Here is an 18258-nt window from a genome sequence, read left to right on the forward strand (position 1 = left end):
ATATGATCTGGATTGCAAAGAAATTTATTGTCAGATAATCAGTCCACTGCAACAGCCGCTAGATTTGTGGTGATAAACTGGTGCGTTTTAATGTGGCGAAAAAGTATGCATTCGTAAATGACTTTTACATAAATCACTGCAAAATACTAAGGGTGTCGACAGGAATTAGTAATGGTAGAAGTATGTAACTCCATATCGACTGTAACAGCTTCTCTTAGATGGATCGAAAAAATAGGTTCTGTATTTTGTTGCATACTGGTGCCACTGGCGACTCTCTACTTTTTATAGGCCCGATAGCCTTCGAATTCCATAACCAGCATTTTTCTAGGCCCGCGATCCTATGGAACATATAACTGACCTCAAATACAAATCCAGGTGGAACCACAACTCTCACGAACGATGCAAAGATTGAGATTATTCATCTTGATTTAGATAAGATATCTGTATGGTGCGAAAAGTGGCAATTGACCCTGAATAAGGAAAAGTGTGAAGTTATTCACATGAGTACTAAAAGGAATCAGTTAAATTTCGATTACGCGATAAGCCACACAAATCTGAAGGCTGTAAATTCAATTAAATACTTAGGGTTTACGATTACAAATAACCTAAATTGGAACGATCACATAGATAATATTGTGGGTACAGCAAACCAAAGACTGCGATTCATTGGCAGAACACTTAAAAGGTGCAAAAGGTCTACTAAAGAGACTGCTTACACCACGCTTGTCCGCCCTATTTTGGAGTACTGCTGTGCAGTGTGGGATCCGCATCAGGTGGGACCGGCGGGTGACATCGAAAAAGTACAAAAACGGCAGCTCGTTTTGTATTATCGCGAAATAGGGGAGATAGTGTCACAGACATGATACGTGAATTGGAGTGGCTATCATTAAAACAAAGGTTGTTTTTCGTTGCGACGGGATCTTCTCATGAAATTTCAATCACCAGTTTTCTCCTCCGATTGCGAAAACATTCTGTTGGCACCCACCTACATAGGGAGAAATAAGCATCACGATAAAATAAACCATGGCTTGCACGGAAAAATTTAAGTGCTCGTTTTTCCCGCATGCCGTTCGAGAGTGGAACGGTAGAGAGGCAGTTTGAAGGTGGTTCATTGAACCCTCTGCCAGGCGCTTTTTTGTGAATAGCAGTGTAATAACGTAGATGTAGATGTGCCAAAATGTTCTCAGGAACTTACACATACTCTTAGCGTGTCCATGCTCCACAAATATGAACCAATTTTATAGGTTCACGGTTATCACACACGTATTGGGTCACAGTAGTAATGGGTGGCTTATTTGTTTTTATGCTATTTGGCTTGTGCTAAAATTTTTATCTCGTGGCTTGTGTCATACAGAGAAGATTCACAGAGTACATTTGTCTGCGTAGTGTAGTTAGTATATTGCTCACCTATGAGTGAAATATAAGGTACCACGTCTTGTGTAATTCGCGAATAACGACAATCAGAGTAACTGTAACACATTACAGAGACATGGGTAAGCAAACAGAAATCACAAAACGGAGTAAAGTAACACGTGTTTTATGATGGCCTCAAGCGTTGAATTGGATGTTAATATAGCCTACGTGCTGCCATATGAACTTCCCTATTCTGCATTTTCGTCTGTTATACTGTACCCACTGGTAATACTTGTGGTACTAATAGTAGTATTACTAGTAGTAGCAGTAGTAGTAGTAGTAGTAGTAGTAGTAGTAGTAGTAGTAGTAGTACTAAATTGTTCATCCAGAAACAATATAAGTTGCAAGGATTTCGTCAGAAAATATGTAACATAAGAAATACAGAAGCGTATAGTACCGTTCACAATGCAAAAGTGCATAGTACCCTCCACAATATGGCATTCAAAATTACTTATACAAATGTTATGCAAAAATATATGAAAAACGTATTTTATGTTGAATACATACAATTGGTGTTTACATATAAATAAAATCTAAGTTCTAACATATTTATTAAAATATTCGCCAGATTAAGTAGTTTTGATGTTCACTGACATAACGTGAATCCACAGGGAAATAAAGAGTGTGTCCGTCCAGAGAGTACGAAGAGTGTCTCCTGAGGACTGGTGTGAGATAACTGTATCAGACCAACTGCAGAAGGGCGTTTTCTATCAGCTGAGAATGGAATTTAAGGGAACTCTCGGAAACGAAACTTCTGAATCAGGAATATTCGTTGGCACCTATAATGATGATCAGTCAGATGACAGGTATGTCTGTAATATCTAACTAATATCACACAAAATCTTCGATTAATATCTTGTAATCAAAAGTCTATGTAACTATCATTTGGTGTCACAACACATTTAAATCAAGAGGAATTTCCAACTCTAATATTCGAGGCAGTGCTGGAGAATTTAACAGAATAGCTACTAAACTCTGAAGGTGCAGATTCATGTTTCAGTTTTGAACTTATAGGTCGTTTTACTGCTTCGTACCATAAAATACTCAGCACCAGGCAAGAAGCGTGTTTATTTGAGAATGAAACAGTAATTGGACTAAGGGCATCTGCAGAGAGGTTCTAGCAAGCAGCAAGGTGCAGAGCACAGAATTTATGCATGCAGTCTTAAATCCCATGGTTTTCCAAATTTTGCTCTACGTCTGCCCTTCTCTGTCGTTTCATTGCCATCTTTACCTACAGGCGAAGTTAACACGCACTAGTCAGATACAGGCGACAACAGTGCACCGTCACAAGGACGTAGTACTGAGAGCCATCCTACATTGTAACCGACCCAAGTGGCAGAGTGTATAGATTCACCTTTTGTCATCGGCCTGTACCTGAATCATAAAATACAACATTTCTTTCATAACTGTGTCAAAATATAAATCTATTTTATCAAAGCGTAGACATACACTGTTCAAGTGTTCTATGTACCATGAAACACTTCAAGCATGCATCGCTGTTATGTCATAAGAGACGTGATCAGAACATATATTAAATGAATTTTTTGGCAGCAACTGCTGATGCTGCTACTATGTCATGTAATTTGTCCGATGAGATAGACGGCGTCATGTTGGAACACTTGACTTGTCAGTCGGCATTCAAAGACGTTAGAGTGAGGTTGTGTTTACCGTATCTGCCGCGCATCATGGATTTCGAACAATGTGTGAACATTAAGTTCTGTTTCAAGTAGTAAAAAAGTGCCAAATAAACTCATGAAATATTGAAATTGTTGTATGGCGATAGTTCTGTAGCTCTGGAGGCTGTTTACATGTGACATGTGCGATTTACAAGCAGAAATGAGTCGTTATAAGGCGAGCAACGTTCAATACGTCCATTAACCTCAAAAATAGAAGAAAACGTACACAAATGAAAACAAATTGTTCTTTTAAACAGGCGAATAACTATTGGAGAACTTACTGAAGAACTTATCATCTCATAAAGGTCCATGCAAAGCACTGTAAGCGATAATTCGCAAATGGCACTAGTGAATGCAAAATTTGTTCCCAGGCTTTTGAATGACGAATGGAAGGGGTATTATGTGTCAGTTGGCACGGAGATGAAGGGTAATCTTCATTCAGATCCGTACTTCATGTCGAAAAGTGTAACTGGACATGAAACTTTGGTCTACGGGTGTGGCCAGACTATGAAAACGCAGAGTTCCTAATGGAAAACGAGTGATCTCCTGACCCTAAAAAGTCATCTCAGTCAAAATCGAATCTCAAATTCATGCTCACTGTTTTTTTTTTTCGATTTTGAGGCCATAATGCGATCAGAGTTCGTTCCAAGAGAAACAGTGGTACATACCGAAGTTTACAAGGGTATACTGTAACATCTGCGTAACGATGTACGAAGAAAGAGACCAGAAAATGGGTCAATGGCTTCCTCTTCATCACGACAATGCGCTGTGTTACACCTCGCTTTTGATTCGCAAGTTTTTGGCTGGAAAAAGTGTTCCTGTCTGTCGACATCCACCTAACTCACCCGTTTTAACACCAGGCGACTTCTGCCTCTTCCCAAAGATTAAAACTGTGCTTAAAGGAAAACGCTTTGACACTGTTTCTGATATTCAGAAGACTATGACAGAGCAGTTGAACGCCCTTCCAAAAGAAGCCTTCCAGAAACACTTCCAATCATGGATTCAACGTTGAAATAAGAGCATTGCTAGCGAAGGACAGTACTTTGAAGACGATTATATCAATTTCCATGTAAGCTTATTACTTTGCTTCTAATAAACTTATTCACCATGTTTTTGATCACACCTCGTATGTCCTAGTGTGAGGTCACAACATAGAAAAGTTACTTGACACGTTAGTCTCCAAAATATCTGTATCTGTTACACTTGATCATTTGATGATTACATTGGATATAAGTATATTACTATTATTTTCAGATGGTTTGTAGCTACCGATATGCGACAAAATAAGGCTCGAGAAGTATTTCCTTGCTTTGATGAATTTCCATACAAAGCTCCTTTCACGATTAGTATTGGTCGTCCAGAAGAGATGAGATCCCTGTCTAACATGCCACTTCGTAAAACTGAGAAACAGTAAGTATTGCTTTATTCTTATAAATGTTAAATTGATTATTAAAGCCAGTCGATCACTAGCTACAAAAATCTATGTTTTGTAGGGCGGATCGTTCTGGCTGGGTCTGGGATCACTTTGAAAGGTCGCCACCAATGTCTCCATTCTCAGTGAACTTCTTTATTTACGATCGAGACGTTATTGTTCCACTCGAGCCAAGAGATGACCTTGGTAAGTAATAACAGTATTACATTCGAGCACTATTGCCGGTATACTATATTATATATCTAATTTCCACAGACATAAAAGTGGAATTTTGTTCAACAATTCAAGTACCTTACAGGCCACGCAGAAAGTATCATGAGTAATGATAACCATGATTAAAGATACGTGACACATAGGAATATACCTGTCGAAGGCTCTTGGAATGTCTATTGACACTTAAAAAGCTTTAAACGAGTGTACAAATCAAAAAAGTCTGTTACTTAAAAAAAGAGACATTTATCTGCTAATACGATGTTAACTCAGAAATATCAGCACATTTTTCTTATTTTTTTACAGCAACAGCACAAAATTTACGATGACTGCTTTCTTCAGCATCCATCGTTGCAAAAGCTTTCCAATAGTCTGACAAAAACAGATTTTCGATTGACTTATGGTCTCTAAAAGTATTTTTAAGCATATCAGACAAACAAAATCAATGAGGTGAAATTAGGAGTGTATGTAGGCTGCGTCAACACCTCGAAATACGTGCTCCGAGGAGTTTGAATGATATGGATGGTGATGTGATACGGACGTGCGTTGCTTGGAATGCTCTCTGATAATAAATCTCTGCGTTTCTTTTGAAGATCAGGCTACAGCTCGTTCCATAGAATATCTTGGTAATGTTTATTAATTCGCTCGTTTTCAGGTATTTCCCCTGAATTGGTCCTTGTGGATCCCAATAAACTGCGAACACCACTTTTCCTGCAGAGGCTTCAGGCTTCAGCTTCTTTTTGTCAGGAGATTTGGGCTGCTTGGAGTCCATGCTTTGGAGTATGCTCTCTAAACCTATGATTCATCATTAGTGATGATTCGTTTTAAAAATGTTTCACAATTATTTCTATGATAGTCCTGTAGCTGCTGACAGATTCTCACATTATTACGGTTGTGCTCTACATTGAGTTGTTTTGGGACTCATCTTTCATAGATTTAACGAAAGTTAACGCTGTAATGTCATATGCAGAACCATGAATAATGTGCATTTGGTTTGCCACTACCTGGACACTCACTCATCAGTTATTCAAAATCATTATACACACTTGCTCAATGTTGTCATTAATAGTGGATGTCGCTGGATGTCCTGCTCTTTCATCAAGCTTCAAGCTTGTTCGGTTGCTTTTGGATTGTACAGTCCACTTGTAAACACTTCACTATGGGAAGCATCGCCCATATATTGCGCTAAGAGTCTTCTACGAATTTCAGACCACAAAAACACAGATTACAGAACACTGTTTTTCATTGGCACAGCCATGTTTACTTTGCAAGACGAACTGATATGACAACACTGAAACCTGCCACAAACAGACACTATGAATCAGGACACAAAATGATTATATACATCAACTGCAGTCAGTATGGATTTATATGAATGAGACAAGCTGAAAATTTATGCCAGAGTGGGATTCGAACCTGGGTCTACTGCTTACTAGGCAGATGTGCTGACCACTACACCATTCGGACACACATGGATTATCCTAGCATGCTTCCCGTCAGACTCAAATTCTCAACTTATACCACACGCTACTGATGTAGTGCCTCTGATCATTAGCCTTATTACTCGTGGCACCTCTCCGATGTCCAAAAGAACAGACACCACATGTATAGTTAAGTTGGTGATGGGCAATGATCCTTTCAGTGCAGATGCACACTAAGCTCAAGCTCTTATGGGCATTGGTGAGATCTGCGAGTAATGAGGCTAATCAGCAGGTGTTCTACACCAGTAGTTTGACATATAATTTGAGAATTTGGGTGTGACAGAAGGCTTGCTAGGGGAGTCCGTGTAGTTGTGGTGGCCACTGTGTCCAGATGGCGTAGTGATCAGCACACCTGCCTAGTAAACAGGATATTTGATCTCCAATTCCGGTCTGTCATTAGTTTTCAACTTGCCCCATTGATATAAATCAGTGCCCTCTGGCAGCTAATGTCTTCAATTCCGCTGTGTTTTAATTAGAATTAAAGTGCAGATACCTATTAACATGCCCTGTGTCTATTCAGACACACAGAAACACACACTGGTGCCCAAAACTTAAGGATGAAAGTCACTTTCTCATCATGTGCCACTGCCAAGTAACATAGCTCGATGAAACTTGGACTGAACATAGAAAGAACTGCAACAGTATAGTAGAGAAAGTAACTGAAAAAATTACGCAATAAGACCAATAGCTATGAAACTTTTATTCAAAGTCAATAATTATACAGAAGTCACCACATTCGTGATAGTCCCCTGGACATTACAGAAGGTGATACGTAGTTCTTAACAGGGTGTGTGACCACCATGGATGGCAGTGCAAACTCTGCGAAGTGCTCCCACGCTGGGAACAGGATTAGTGAGGAGTTCTTGCACTAGAGTGTTCCGTTTCCCGACTAGCGCATTTGACAAATGCTGGATGTTTGTTAGTGGACGTGCTGCAATACTTCTCCCCAACACATTCCACACATGCTCGATGGAATTTAGGTTAGCAGAATGGGCAGGCCAGTACATTTTCTGAATATCGTTTCGTTCCAAGAGCTCATCCATCTGCACAGTTTGATGTGGTCTCACATTGTTATCCATAAATATGAAGTTAGGGCCAAATGCATCCATGAAAACAAGCACATGGGGAAAGAATACAGTGTCAATATTACGTTGACTGCCGAGTATACCATGTTCAAAGATTTGTACGTCAGTATGCCCATGTAAAACTATGCCTCCCCATACCTTAACACCTGGACAACCAAAAGATAAAAAGCACTCTGTCTTCAGGCCACAAGTGGCCCATCGGGACCATCCGACCGCCGTGTCATCCTCAGTTGACGATGCGGATAGGAGGGGCGTGTAGTCAGCACACCACTCTCCCAGTCGTTATGATGGGTTTCTGTGACCGGAGCCGCTACTATTTGGTCGAGTAGCTCCTGAATTGGCATCACGAGGCTGACTGCACCCCGGAAAATGGCAATCAGCGCCTGGCGGCCTGGATGGTCACCCATCCAAGTGCCGGCCACGCCCGACAGCGCTTAACTTCGGTGATCTCACGGGACCGGTATTAACCAAAAGATAACATTCGATAATTTTTTGGGAGCGTGACAATTATCCATCTATTATCATATGAGCGTATGTAATGAATCCAGGAATATTGTCACACATGATCGTGTTGGTGGTCCAGGTGTGGAAAGGCACGATGTTGCATGTGCTTACTCACCTCCAAATGTTTGAACAGTATACGCTCACTGGTTAACGGAATTGTGATCCTCTACTCCTCCCCCACTTGTTTGTTTTCAGGGATGCATTCGAACCTGACTTCATTTTTTATGGATGACTATGTGCAGTCGTATCGAACTGTGTAGGTGGATGAGTTCTCGGAAACAGATGATACACAGCGAATGTAGTGGCCTGGCATGTCGCATTAGCCACGTTGCAAGAGTTAGCAAATGCCGTAAGCCCTGGGCATTAAGGGGTCCTGTGACTGTGTGTAGAAAATCTGTAAAGTTCGATTTTAATGGTATTCCCCCACCATCCAATGGAATGACGGCGGTGTCCAAATCTACTATGAGTTGTAACAATTTTAGCTCATTTCTAAAAGTGAGCGCTGGCTACAAAATACATTATGTGTCATAAGTTGGGAATTTATTAACTTTCTCTGAGCTAGTCGTAATAGCCTGATCAGTTGGAATACGGTTCTTTTTATTGCCAGTAAGTGAGTAATTAACGGATACCGTGTTTATTTTTGTAAGTCGTTCATAGCTTCTGTAGTTTATTAACTTTTCTTACAGTACTTTTGACACGATTTGTCAAGAGTGAAGATAGCTTTTTCTTGGTAGACTATTGTTGTATAAAGGTGGTGTTGGAATAACAATAACAACACTCAACAACCATTCAAATTATCACAGTTATTATAACAATTACATGATCAAGAATAATGAGTTGTATCCAGAAGCAGCACAGCTGTATGAAGATGCTTCATTCGCAACTACCAGTTTCACGTCAGTATAGCTGCATCTTCAGTTTTATTTGTCAAAAATGCAAATCATTGTGTGAAATTTTTGAAATGGTGAAATACAGAACCACAGTGTTGACATTCAAGAAGAAACACTGACGAGTAGGTCTATTCATAAGGGTTACCTGCATTAAAAGTCAAACCACAATGTCATTATAAAATTGAGTACATCCAAAAGATGCTTGCAAAATGTAGAAAGTGTGACTGCTGAATGAGCCACAGCTAGAAAAAAGTGGGGGACGAAACTAATAATGAGTGGGACATTACTGTGAATGGGGATAAATCTATAAAAGGATCTGACGTCTAGGGAAAGTACACGGAAAATATTATCCTAAAAATAATACTCTAGTACGAAACGAAAACGTCGGGAATGAAAGAAATCTGAAAAATAGTAATAAGACATAAGATATATTATTAGATCCGGCAGACATCACCTGTATAAAACCAATGAAGCTTTGTACATTTTTACAAACGTCTTTTGGGTGAATTCAATTTTATTATGACAATCCACCACTGTGATTTGACTTTTAATGTGGATAACTTCCGGAAAGCTGGGACTCCGTAATTGCCCATCTACATTACGGAAATATAACCATTGTGAGCACTAGTCATTGTTTCTTAGTGTCAACACTAAGTTTCTACATTTCTACCATTTCAAAACTTTCACTCAGTGATTTGTAGTTTTGGAAGATAAACCCGAAAATGCGTCTATACTGAGATGAAACCGGTACTTGCGAATAAAACACCTTCATACAGCTATGCGGCTTTTGGAAACACCTCATCATTTTTGACTTTTCAATTTTTGTAATTTTTATGGTAATCTAAATGATTACAGAGTGTTGAGTGTTGTCATTGATATTTATAACGTCTCTAAGTTGTGGTTTCCTTTCCTAGAAAGTTGTTTATAAGTTGGTGAAGTTTCACGGCTCCTGTTTTTCTTTTTTGTCGTATTCCTTTGCCGGTCGCTGTGAACTAATTGGGCACAATACTACTGTTTAAGAATAGTAAAAGGTATTAAGCGAGTCAAATATAATTTTATCTACTGACGACGAATTTTTTTCCGACATGAATACCAGAAACACTGAAGTGTAAAGCAAACTTATTTGTTTTGTTGATATATGCAGTCTACCTGGAAAGAAACACAAGTGGGTTTTACATTGAGACAGAAGAGGTGGGACTGACCTTATGAAAAGACTGGTGCCAGTTTTTCAACTGTGCGTCCATCCACTCCGGTGAACTATAGTCTTTATTTTTATTCGTCTAATTTGGTTTTCGATATAATTATTTTTATTTTTAATTTTTCTGATCCTTGAATGCCTAATTTCAATAAGTGCATTAACTCTACTATTCTGCGCAAATTTAATGAATCACAAACCCCTGGAACTGCAGATTTATAAACTTTTATTGGAAAATTTGTTAGAATCGTGTTTCCCAAACGTAGAAATAGTCTTATGTATTTACTTGCCTTTGATGATCACCAATTACAGCGGAGGACGTTCTTTTTCAACATTAAAGAACATTAAAAATGTTGAGGGAAACCGTGGGACAAGAATGTCTAAACGACCTCACCTTAATGAGCGTAGAATGTGTTTTGTTTGTTGTTGTTGTTGTTGTGGTCCTGAGGCTGGTTTGATGCAGCTCTCCATGCTACTCTGTCCTGTGCAAGCTTCTTCATCTCCCTGTACCTACTGCAACCTACATGCTTCTGAATCTCTTTAGTGTATTCATCTCTTGGTCTCCCTCTGCGTTTTTACCCTCCACCCTGCCCTCCAACACTAAATTGGTAATCTTTTCATGCATCAGACTATGTCCTACCAAGCGATACCTTCTTCTAGTCAAGTTGTGCCACAAAATTCTCTTCTCTCCAGTTCTATTTAATACCTCCTTATTAGTCATGTGATCTACCCATCTAACCTTCAGCATTCTTCTGTAGCGCCACATTTTGAAAGCTTCTATTCTCTTCTTGTCCAAACTATTTATCGTCCATGTTTCACTTCCATACATGGCTACACTCCATACAAATACTTTCAGAAACGACTTCCTGACACTTAAATCTACACTCGATTTTAACAAATTTCTCTTCTTCAGAAAAGCTTTCCTTGCCATTGCGAGTCTGCATATTATATCCTCTCTACTTCGACCATCATCAGCTATTTTGCTACCCAAATAGCAAATCTCATCTACTATTTTAAGTGTCTCATTTCCTAATCTTATTCCTTCAGCATCACCCGACTTAATTCGACTACATTCCATTATCCTCGTTTTGCTTTTGTTGATGTTCATCTTATATCCTTCTTTCAAGACACTGTCCATTCCGTTCAACTGCTCTTCCAGGTCTTTTGCTGTCTCTTACAGAATTACAATGTCATCGGCGAACCTCAAAGTTTTTATTTCTTCTCACGGATTTTAATACCTACACCAAATTTTTCTTTTGTTTACTTTACTGCTTGCTCAATATACAGATTGAATAACATCGGGGATAGGCTACAACCCTGTCTCACTCCCTTCCCAACCACTGCTTCCCTTTCATGCCCCTCGACTTATAACTGCCATCTGGTTTCTGTACAAGTTGTAAATAGCCTTTCGCTCCCTGTGTTTTACTCCTGCCACCATCAGAATTTTAAAGAGAGTATTCCAGTCAACATTGTCAAAAGCTTTCTCTAAGTCTGCAGATGCTAGAAACGTAGGTTTGCCTTTCCTTGATCTATCTTCTAAGATAAGTCGTAGGGTCAGTATTGCCTCACGTGTTCCAACATTTCTACGGAATCCAAACTGATCTTCCCCGAGGTCGGCTTCTACCAGTTTTTCCATTCGTCTGTAAAGAATTCGTGTTAGTATTTTGCAGCCGTGGCTTATTAAACTGATCGGTAATTTTCACATCTGTAACACCTGCTTTGTTTGGGATTGTTATTATTATATTCTTCTTGAAGTCTGGGGATATTTCGCCTGTCTCATACACTGTTTTCAGGCATTGATTTAACTAGTGTTGTCTCTAAATTTTCCCAAATTAAATCGAGAAATTTTGTTTACGAAATGCTGTTTTATTTTATATCCTAAACATTGAAGTTAAAACATACCAAGGGCTCCTTCTTGGCATTTGCTACGGGCCCCTCGCTGGCTTAATCCGGCACTGCTGACTTGCCTGTTCCCCCGACTTAACGTGTATCGAGCACATGTGGGATGCGTTGAAAGTACTGCAGTACGTGCACGTACGTCTACGACCATCCAGCGGTGATGGAGGAATAGAACGCCCAATCATGACAACTCCTTATCAAACCTGCTGCCAGCTTGGGAACATGTAGCACTCTACGAAATTGCCATCCGTGGTAATCACACACCCTATTAAGAATCACGCTGTGCATTTTGTAATTTTCAGGGGACTGTCATGAACGCGGTGCCTTCTGTGTAGTTAATATCTCTGAATTAAAGTATCGTTGCTGTTCATGTCATTGAGTATTTCTTTCAGTAACTTTCTATAATGTAGCGTAGCAGTTTTTTCTATGTATGGTTCAAGTTGAATCAAGTTAAGTTTCTTGGCCGTGAGACATTCTGCGAAAATTGCTTTCGAGCATAAGTTTTGCAATCAGAGTATTTTACAATACGTGATTATATTTCTAAAGAAGAAGAAAAAAACATATGCTCGGTACTTCATAGGTTTATTTACAAGAATACTGTTTCCTATTGAAATAATATGGATATGTGAACGCAAAATAAAAATTTCAAAAATGTTCGTAGTGCTAACAATAACTTTCTTACATTGAGACAGCAGAGAAAAAAGTCTTTAAGCAAAAATTCAATAAAGTTCTTCGGTGAAGTGCATAAACTGATTCCTGACACTAGACAATAGTAAAAAGTATATTTATTAGTTGGGAACATATTTGTTTTGTAATTCAAAAATGTTTATTTCATTGAAGATGTTTCTTCATGGAGCTGATGCAGATCCAGAATAGATATGATTGACTAGCACAGAGAGGGCACAAAAACTGTCCACAGAAAATGCCGAGGTAGAAAGACAGTTCTAGAACCAACCGGGAGAAGTACATGACTTGCCCTGCTGCATGTGGCCACCTTCTGCTTTCCCGCGGCTGTTACGCACGATGCTGCTGTAGTGTTGTCTCTCAATGTCATTTCGTCCATGTGGCACCCTAAAAGAACGACTATTGCCCAACAGATGTCCGTCGCAACGTCGGCTGTGTAGCAAACATGTTAACACAGCTACCGCCGACATATCGCTCACGTTCAACAATTAGTTCATGGTGCTAGTCCCTCCAAAATTACTTTAGGATTGACACTTCAGCAGGAGCACAAGGAGGCGTGGAACAGAGTTGTCGTGCCCCGAATCGAAAAGGGCCTAGTTTTATATTTTATTCAATTCGCGCAAAAAGGCAAACTACTACTCATATCCACTTCATAAGTACGGAAATTGAATCAGTGTGTTCTGGAAGAGTTACTCTACGTTTTGATTTTAGTTTTATCTGTGGCAACAAATTGTTAAGACGATATAAAGACAGTTTGCAAAAGTATATTTTCTCACAATGTTACCGAATTTTCGACTTGCTGGGAACTTTTTTGTCATTGAAGTTAGGAGAACACATATTGCCATATGTTCAGAACTCTTTAGGGGACCACTAATGAGAGATAATTTGAGTTAAATATGAAGCACAATGGTCCGCTCACACGTCAACTACAAATCGGGCTTCCGTACTGTTTCGACATGAGAAACAGATCGCTATAGGTTTCAAGGGCGCCCTTACCAGCGGGCATGCGGGGCCAAGGACCCCCCCCCCCCTCTCCCCCCTCCTCCACAGCTCTCATGGAAAATAAAAAACGTAGTGTAGTCAGGTGTTTTTCTTTCAAGAAGAGGATTTAAAAGTCAATATTACACAGGTTTTTAACATAGATCTGAAATTTTTTATGACCCCTTACAAGTGTCATTCATCTTCCAAAATATAGATCTGTAATGAAACTGTTATTAAATTTACTAGTCGACCTACTTCATTTTAACATAATAAAAAATAAGGTTAATCGCTTTTATACTGCTGGAAAAACTTATCTTAAATAGGCCAACCTCTATTATTTAGAAAGAAAAAAAGCGATACAAATAACAGGACCTCTCTATGATCGCAGTTATATTGTAAACAACATTTATTTTGTGTGATATATATTGAATTCCTGAGATGAACTTCCTTTGGAATAAGTTGCAAGTAAGGCCATTTTATTAAAATTTCAAAACTATTATATAATTGTGTTATGTAGGTACTTATAAATGTAAAATGTGCATTTCAAGCTTGTAGCTGGATCCGCGTATGCTCCATTTCTACGGGGATAATAGAAAAACTACACTGACGTCATTCTCGTCGCTATGACGGATTCTTGCAGTGTCACTACCGCTGTCACTGTTGTCATTTTATGAAATTATAATCTCCTCCACTGCATTTCCAAAAAGAGCTTCATTCTTCCATACTCTCTCCATGAGGTTCTGCATATGTTTGATGGCTTTCTTCCAGTCTGAAGTGGTGACGTTCCTGACAGGTTCTCTTGTCAGTACTTCGACTGCAGAGAGGATAAATTTATTACTATTTATGCAATGTAGCGATTAATTTTGGCCCACATTAATTCTGTTGGGTTGAAATGCCAGTGATAAGGTGGTAGCCTAACAACTGTATGCTCATGTTTTATTCCCAGTTCGTCGATTTCGTATAGGGGGAACTGTGGCTTAGCAAAGATATTTTTTTCATAAGCTCCATCTTCTTAAGGTCATCACTTACATCTACGTTATGATGCTGAAGCCATTCAATCATTTCCTCCTTTCAGTTTGCCATGGTAGGTGGCTTGTCAGCAACAACTGAACAGTAAGCAGTATTATCTAGAACGATTGTAGACGGTTTTCCAAGATTTGGTATTAGTGAATTTTTGAACCACTTTGTAAATGTAATCTTAGTCATTTCTTCATGATGATCTTCTGTTTTCTTCGATTTAAATAGCAGGAGAGGTGTCTGCATGAAGAAAAATAAATCTGCTCTCTTGTCGGAAGGCATTGTCATTGTTCCTTTAGCTGAGTCATCTGTCCAGCCCTGCTTGACAGCGTGACCAGAACTGATCCATCTTATGTCAAGCCACACCACTTCATCGATATTTATGCTGTGGATTTCCTGCGGTATTGCCATGCAGTTACATCCTCCCTCACCATCAACAGCTTACGGCCACGGAAAGATCCACAGTGAAATCCAGGGGTGTTTAAAACAGGGGACAAAGATGTGCAACTGTCTTGAAAAAGTCCTGACTCTTTAAGTGTGACCGGTAACTTCCTGAGCGTTTGATCTTCCTTCCTACGACAATAATCGTAAACATGATGACAAACTGCATCCTCAGCAAACGAATCAATATTGAAAATACACGTATCCATACGACATTTTTTTCCCAGGGATATAAAGTTTCGATGGTTCTTCAGCCTCCATTTCTTCGTTGATTTCTTTCCCAATCTGCAAAACGGCGATTTTGCCTGTCTGCTACAGCAGTTTTGTCGATCACCTTGGCAATGGAGCGCAGGGGTCCCCCCATTAATTTTTTCATTTTCAATGTAGGCACATAACACGCAAACCAGGATCTTAAGGCGATAGCAAAAAAATATTGTAGTATGCTTTTCACATTAACCATATTTGTGACAGTCAAAGGAAATTTATTGGTGAGGCTAAATAGCATTCAATATTGGGAGGCTTCTGGCCCCTTGTCATTAAGCGCAAAGCCTGTTCCTGAGTGGTGGTCCAGAGTAGGTCGAAAATTGTGGCGCAAACTAGTCAAGGACGGGAGAACGGATTTATAACTAAATTAAATGAACGCAGTGATGTTTCGATTGTTGAATACGTTGAATACATGTATAAAGAACAATGAGTTTAAACAAGAAAACCGTGTGTCACATCCTTTTAAGTGCATTAACGCAGATTATCAATGTATAATTAATAAAACAGAACGCAGGCCGGAGTGGCCGAGCGGTTCTAGGAGCTTCAATCTGGAACCGCGCCACCGCTACGGTCGCAGGTTCGAATCCTGCCTGGGCATGGATGTATGTGAAGTCCGTAGGTTAGTTAGGTTTAAGCAGTTCTAAGTTCTAGGGGGCTGCTGACCTCAGAAATTAAGTCCCATAGTGCTCAGTGGCATTTGAACCATTTTTGAATAAAACAGAACAAAGACGAAACGGTTTGCAGGGAAACTGAATCTTCGGGATGGATACCTTGAAAACTTATCCGCCCTACTAAATCTTAATCGAATAATATGTATGGAGGACGTAATCTCAATACAAAAAATAAAATACAATAAAATAAATAAAAACAACCAAACCTGAATAGACAACAAAGATTTACAACACTGGAACACAAGATTATTTCTCTTAAATCTAAACATACCACCATATTGAGATTACTAAAATTAATTGTACTGGGTGGTGAAGTCTTCGTTTCATTCAGCAAACTTTACAGTTGGAAAAAGACTACACACACACACACAAACACACACACACACACACACACACACACACACACACACACACACACACACACACACATTAGACTGCCTCCCATCTCTTCATTGGAAGTACCGTTGCTGCATGAAGGCAACGAAATGGTGTAAATGAAATTCATTCTTCTTTCTTTCTACAGAAATTTCTTCATTACTGCTTCGTAGAATCTGGATTTGTCCTCTCATAAGTTGGGATGTAACTCTTTCTTGGTGGGGATAAGACTAAGTTAGTCATCTTGTTCCACATCTGAGTAGAGCGGCAGTAGATGTATGTTCTCTTCAGTGATGAGAATGACTTTGAAACCAACAATGCTAATTTGTATATTTCTATAAATCCACTTCTTAAATTCACCTCCAACAGATAATTCACAGTCTGAATCAGTGTTTTGTGTGGTGTCACCGCCAGACACCACACTTGCTAGGTGGTAGCTTTAAATCGGCCGCGGTCCATTAGTACATGTCGGACCCGCGTGTCGCCACTGTCAGTGATCGCAGACGGAGCGCCACCACACGTGCTTGGGTAGCTCAGTCGGTAGAGCACTCGCCCCAGTTGTACGGACGACGTAGCTTGCGATGCACACTGACGAAGCCTCGCTCATTTGCAGAGCAGATAGAATAGCCTTCAGCTAAGTCAATGGCTACGACCTAGCAAGGCGCCATTAGTAACATTGCATGTATCTACAGAGTCTCACTTGTATCGTCAAGAGCGATGTACAACAATGATGGATTAAAGTTAAGTTTTCCAGCACCTACGTACTTTTCTTTATAGCATTCATTACGTATCCTGTTTCAGACCTATCTCTAGCCTGCGTGGGTTAACGCGTGCATATCGGCTTCCTCACTCAGGTAGTGTTGGCTAACTGCTAACACTACATTTTGTCCAATCCTACATTAGAAGCATACCATACATGACGTTCGTTCAGGAGTTTGCTAACGTTGAAAACATTACCATAATTTTATTCAATAAATCGTTAGGAAAATTCTCTCTTTTTTTTGAAGAGAGACTATTTTGTTGGATTTACCAAATTAAAACACTCCATCTTTCTAAATGTGCAAATCTAATTGGTAATTGATTGCTGATTTCTCCCTTTTATTTCAACGAAGTCTTCTTTTTCCACAGTACCAAGTATGGAAGACCACACTGCTTCGAAATTCTCTTTTCTTTTGCAGTTGCTTTTGAAAGTCTGTGATTTTTGTACTGGCATACAAGATGTCAGTAGTGGGACAACCTTCGTACGACACCACTCTGCATTTTTGCCAAATTCATTCAAGATGACGGCGATGACGTCATCCAAGATGGCGGCATGTAAACTTATCAACATCGCATGAGATCATCCAAGATGACGGATTTTGGCGGGAAAATAGGTCAATTGTGCTACGTCCACTAACCTAAACTTTCAGAAAAATGGTGGCAATTTGAACTCCAACAGGATAATGCATGCAAAATCGAACTTGTCTTTATTATTATTCATTATCATTTATTATCATTCATTATCATTTATTATTATTATTTATTATTATTAGCCTACTTCCACTATAAAATTCGCACCAAATTCAAATTCCAACACGATAATCACTGCAAAACTGTACTTGTCTTTATTATTATTCATTATCATTCATCATTTATTATTATTGGTCTACCGCCACTAGAAAATTGCGCCAAGTTCAAATTCCAACACGATAATGTCTCAAAAACTGTGCTTCTATTTTTTATTATTTATTATCATTTATTATTATTTATTCAAGATGTCTGATTTTTGCGGCGAGAAGGTCATTTGCGTTACATCCATAACAAAAATCTATCACAAGTTCAAATCCCAACACCATAATCGATCACACGTACAAAATAGTCCACATCCTACGAACTTTCGTGCTCACTTATCTTTTTTCACTGCTAACCTATCAAAATCGCGTCAAATAATAAAGTTCACTTATAGTAACCTAAGTCAAGTCCTTTGATTTTGCAGGGGGAAAGGGACTGAAGTCTTACTTCAAGCAGTACGGTCATCACTTACTCACATCTGTGTTAAAG

The 18258-nt window shown here is 39.3% G+C and overlaps 1 protein-coding gene across 1 annotated transcript in view; it reads left to right on the top strand.

Moving 5' to 3' along the window:
- LOC124789660 (aminopeptidase Ey-like) overlaps nt 1-18258 on the top strand; it is a 225449-nt gene that overhangs the window by 54858 nt on the left and 152333 nt on the right. The window contains exons 4-6 of the mRNA XM_047257098.1: nt 2025-2219; nt 4344-4499; nt 4583-4707. Coding sequence (XP_047113054.1) covers nt 2025-2219; nt 4344-4499; nt 4583-4707 — 476 coding nt within the window. The remainder of the gene's footprint in view (nt 1-2024; nt 2220-4343; nt 4500-4582; nt 4708-18258) is intronic.

The sequence above is a fragment of the Schistocerca piceifrons genome, chromosome 1 (genome assembly GCF_021461385.2).
Source record: "Schistocerca piceifrons isolate TAMUIC-IGC-003096 chromosome 1, iqSchPice1.1, whole genome shotgun sequence".
Classification (NCBI taxonomy): Eukaryota; Metazoa; Arthropoda; class Insecta; order Orthoptera; family Acrididae; genus Schistocerca; species Schistocerca piceifrons.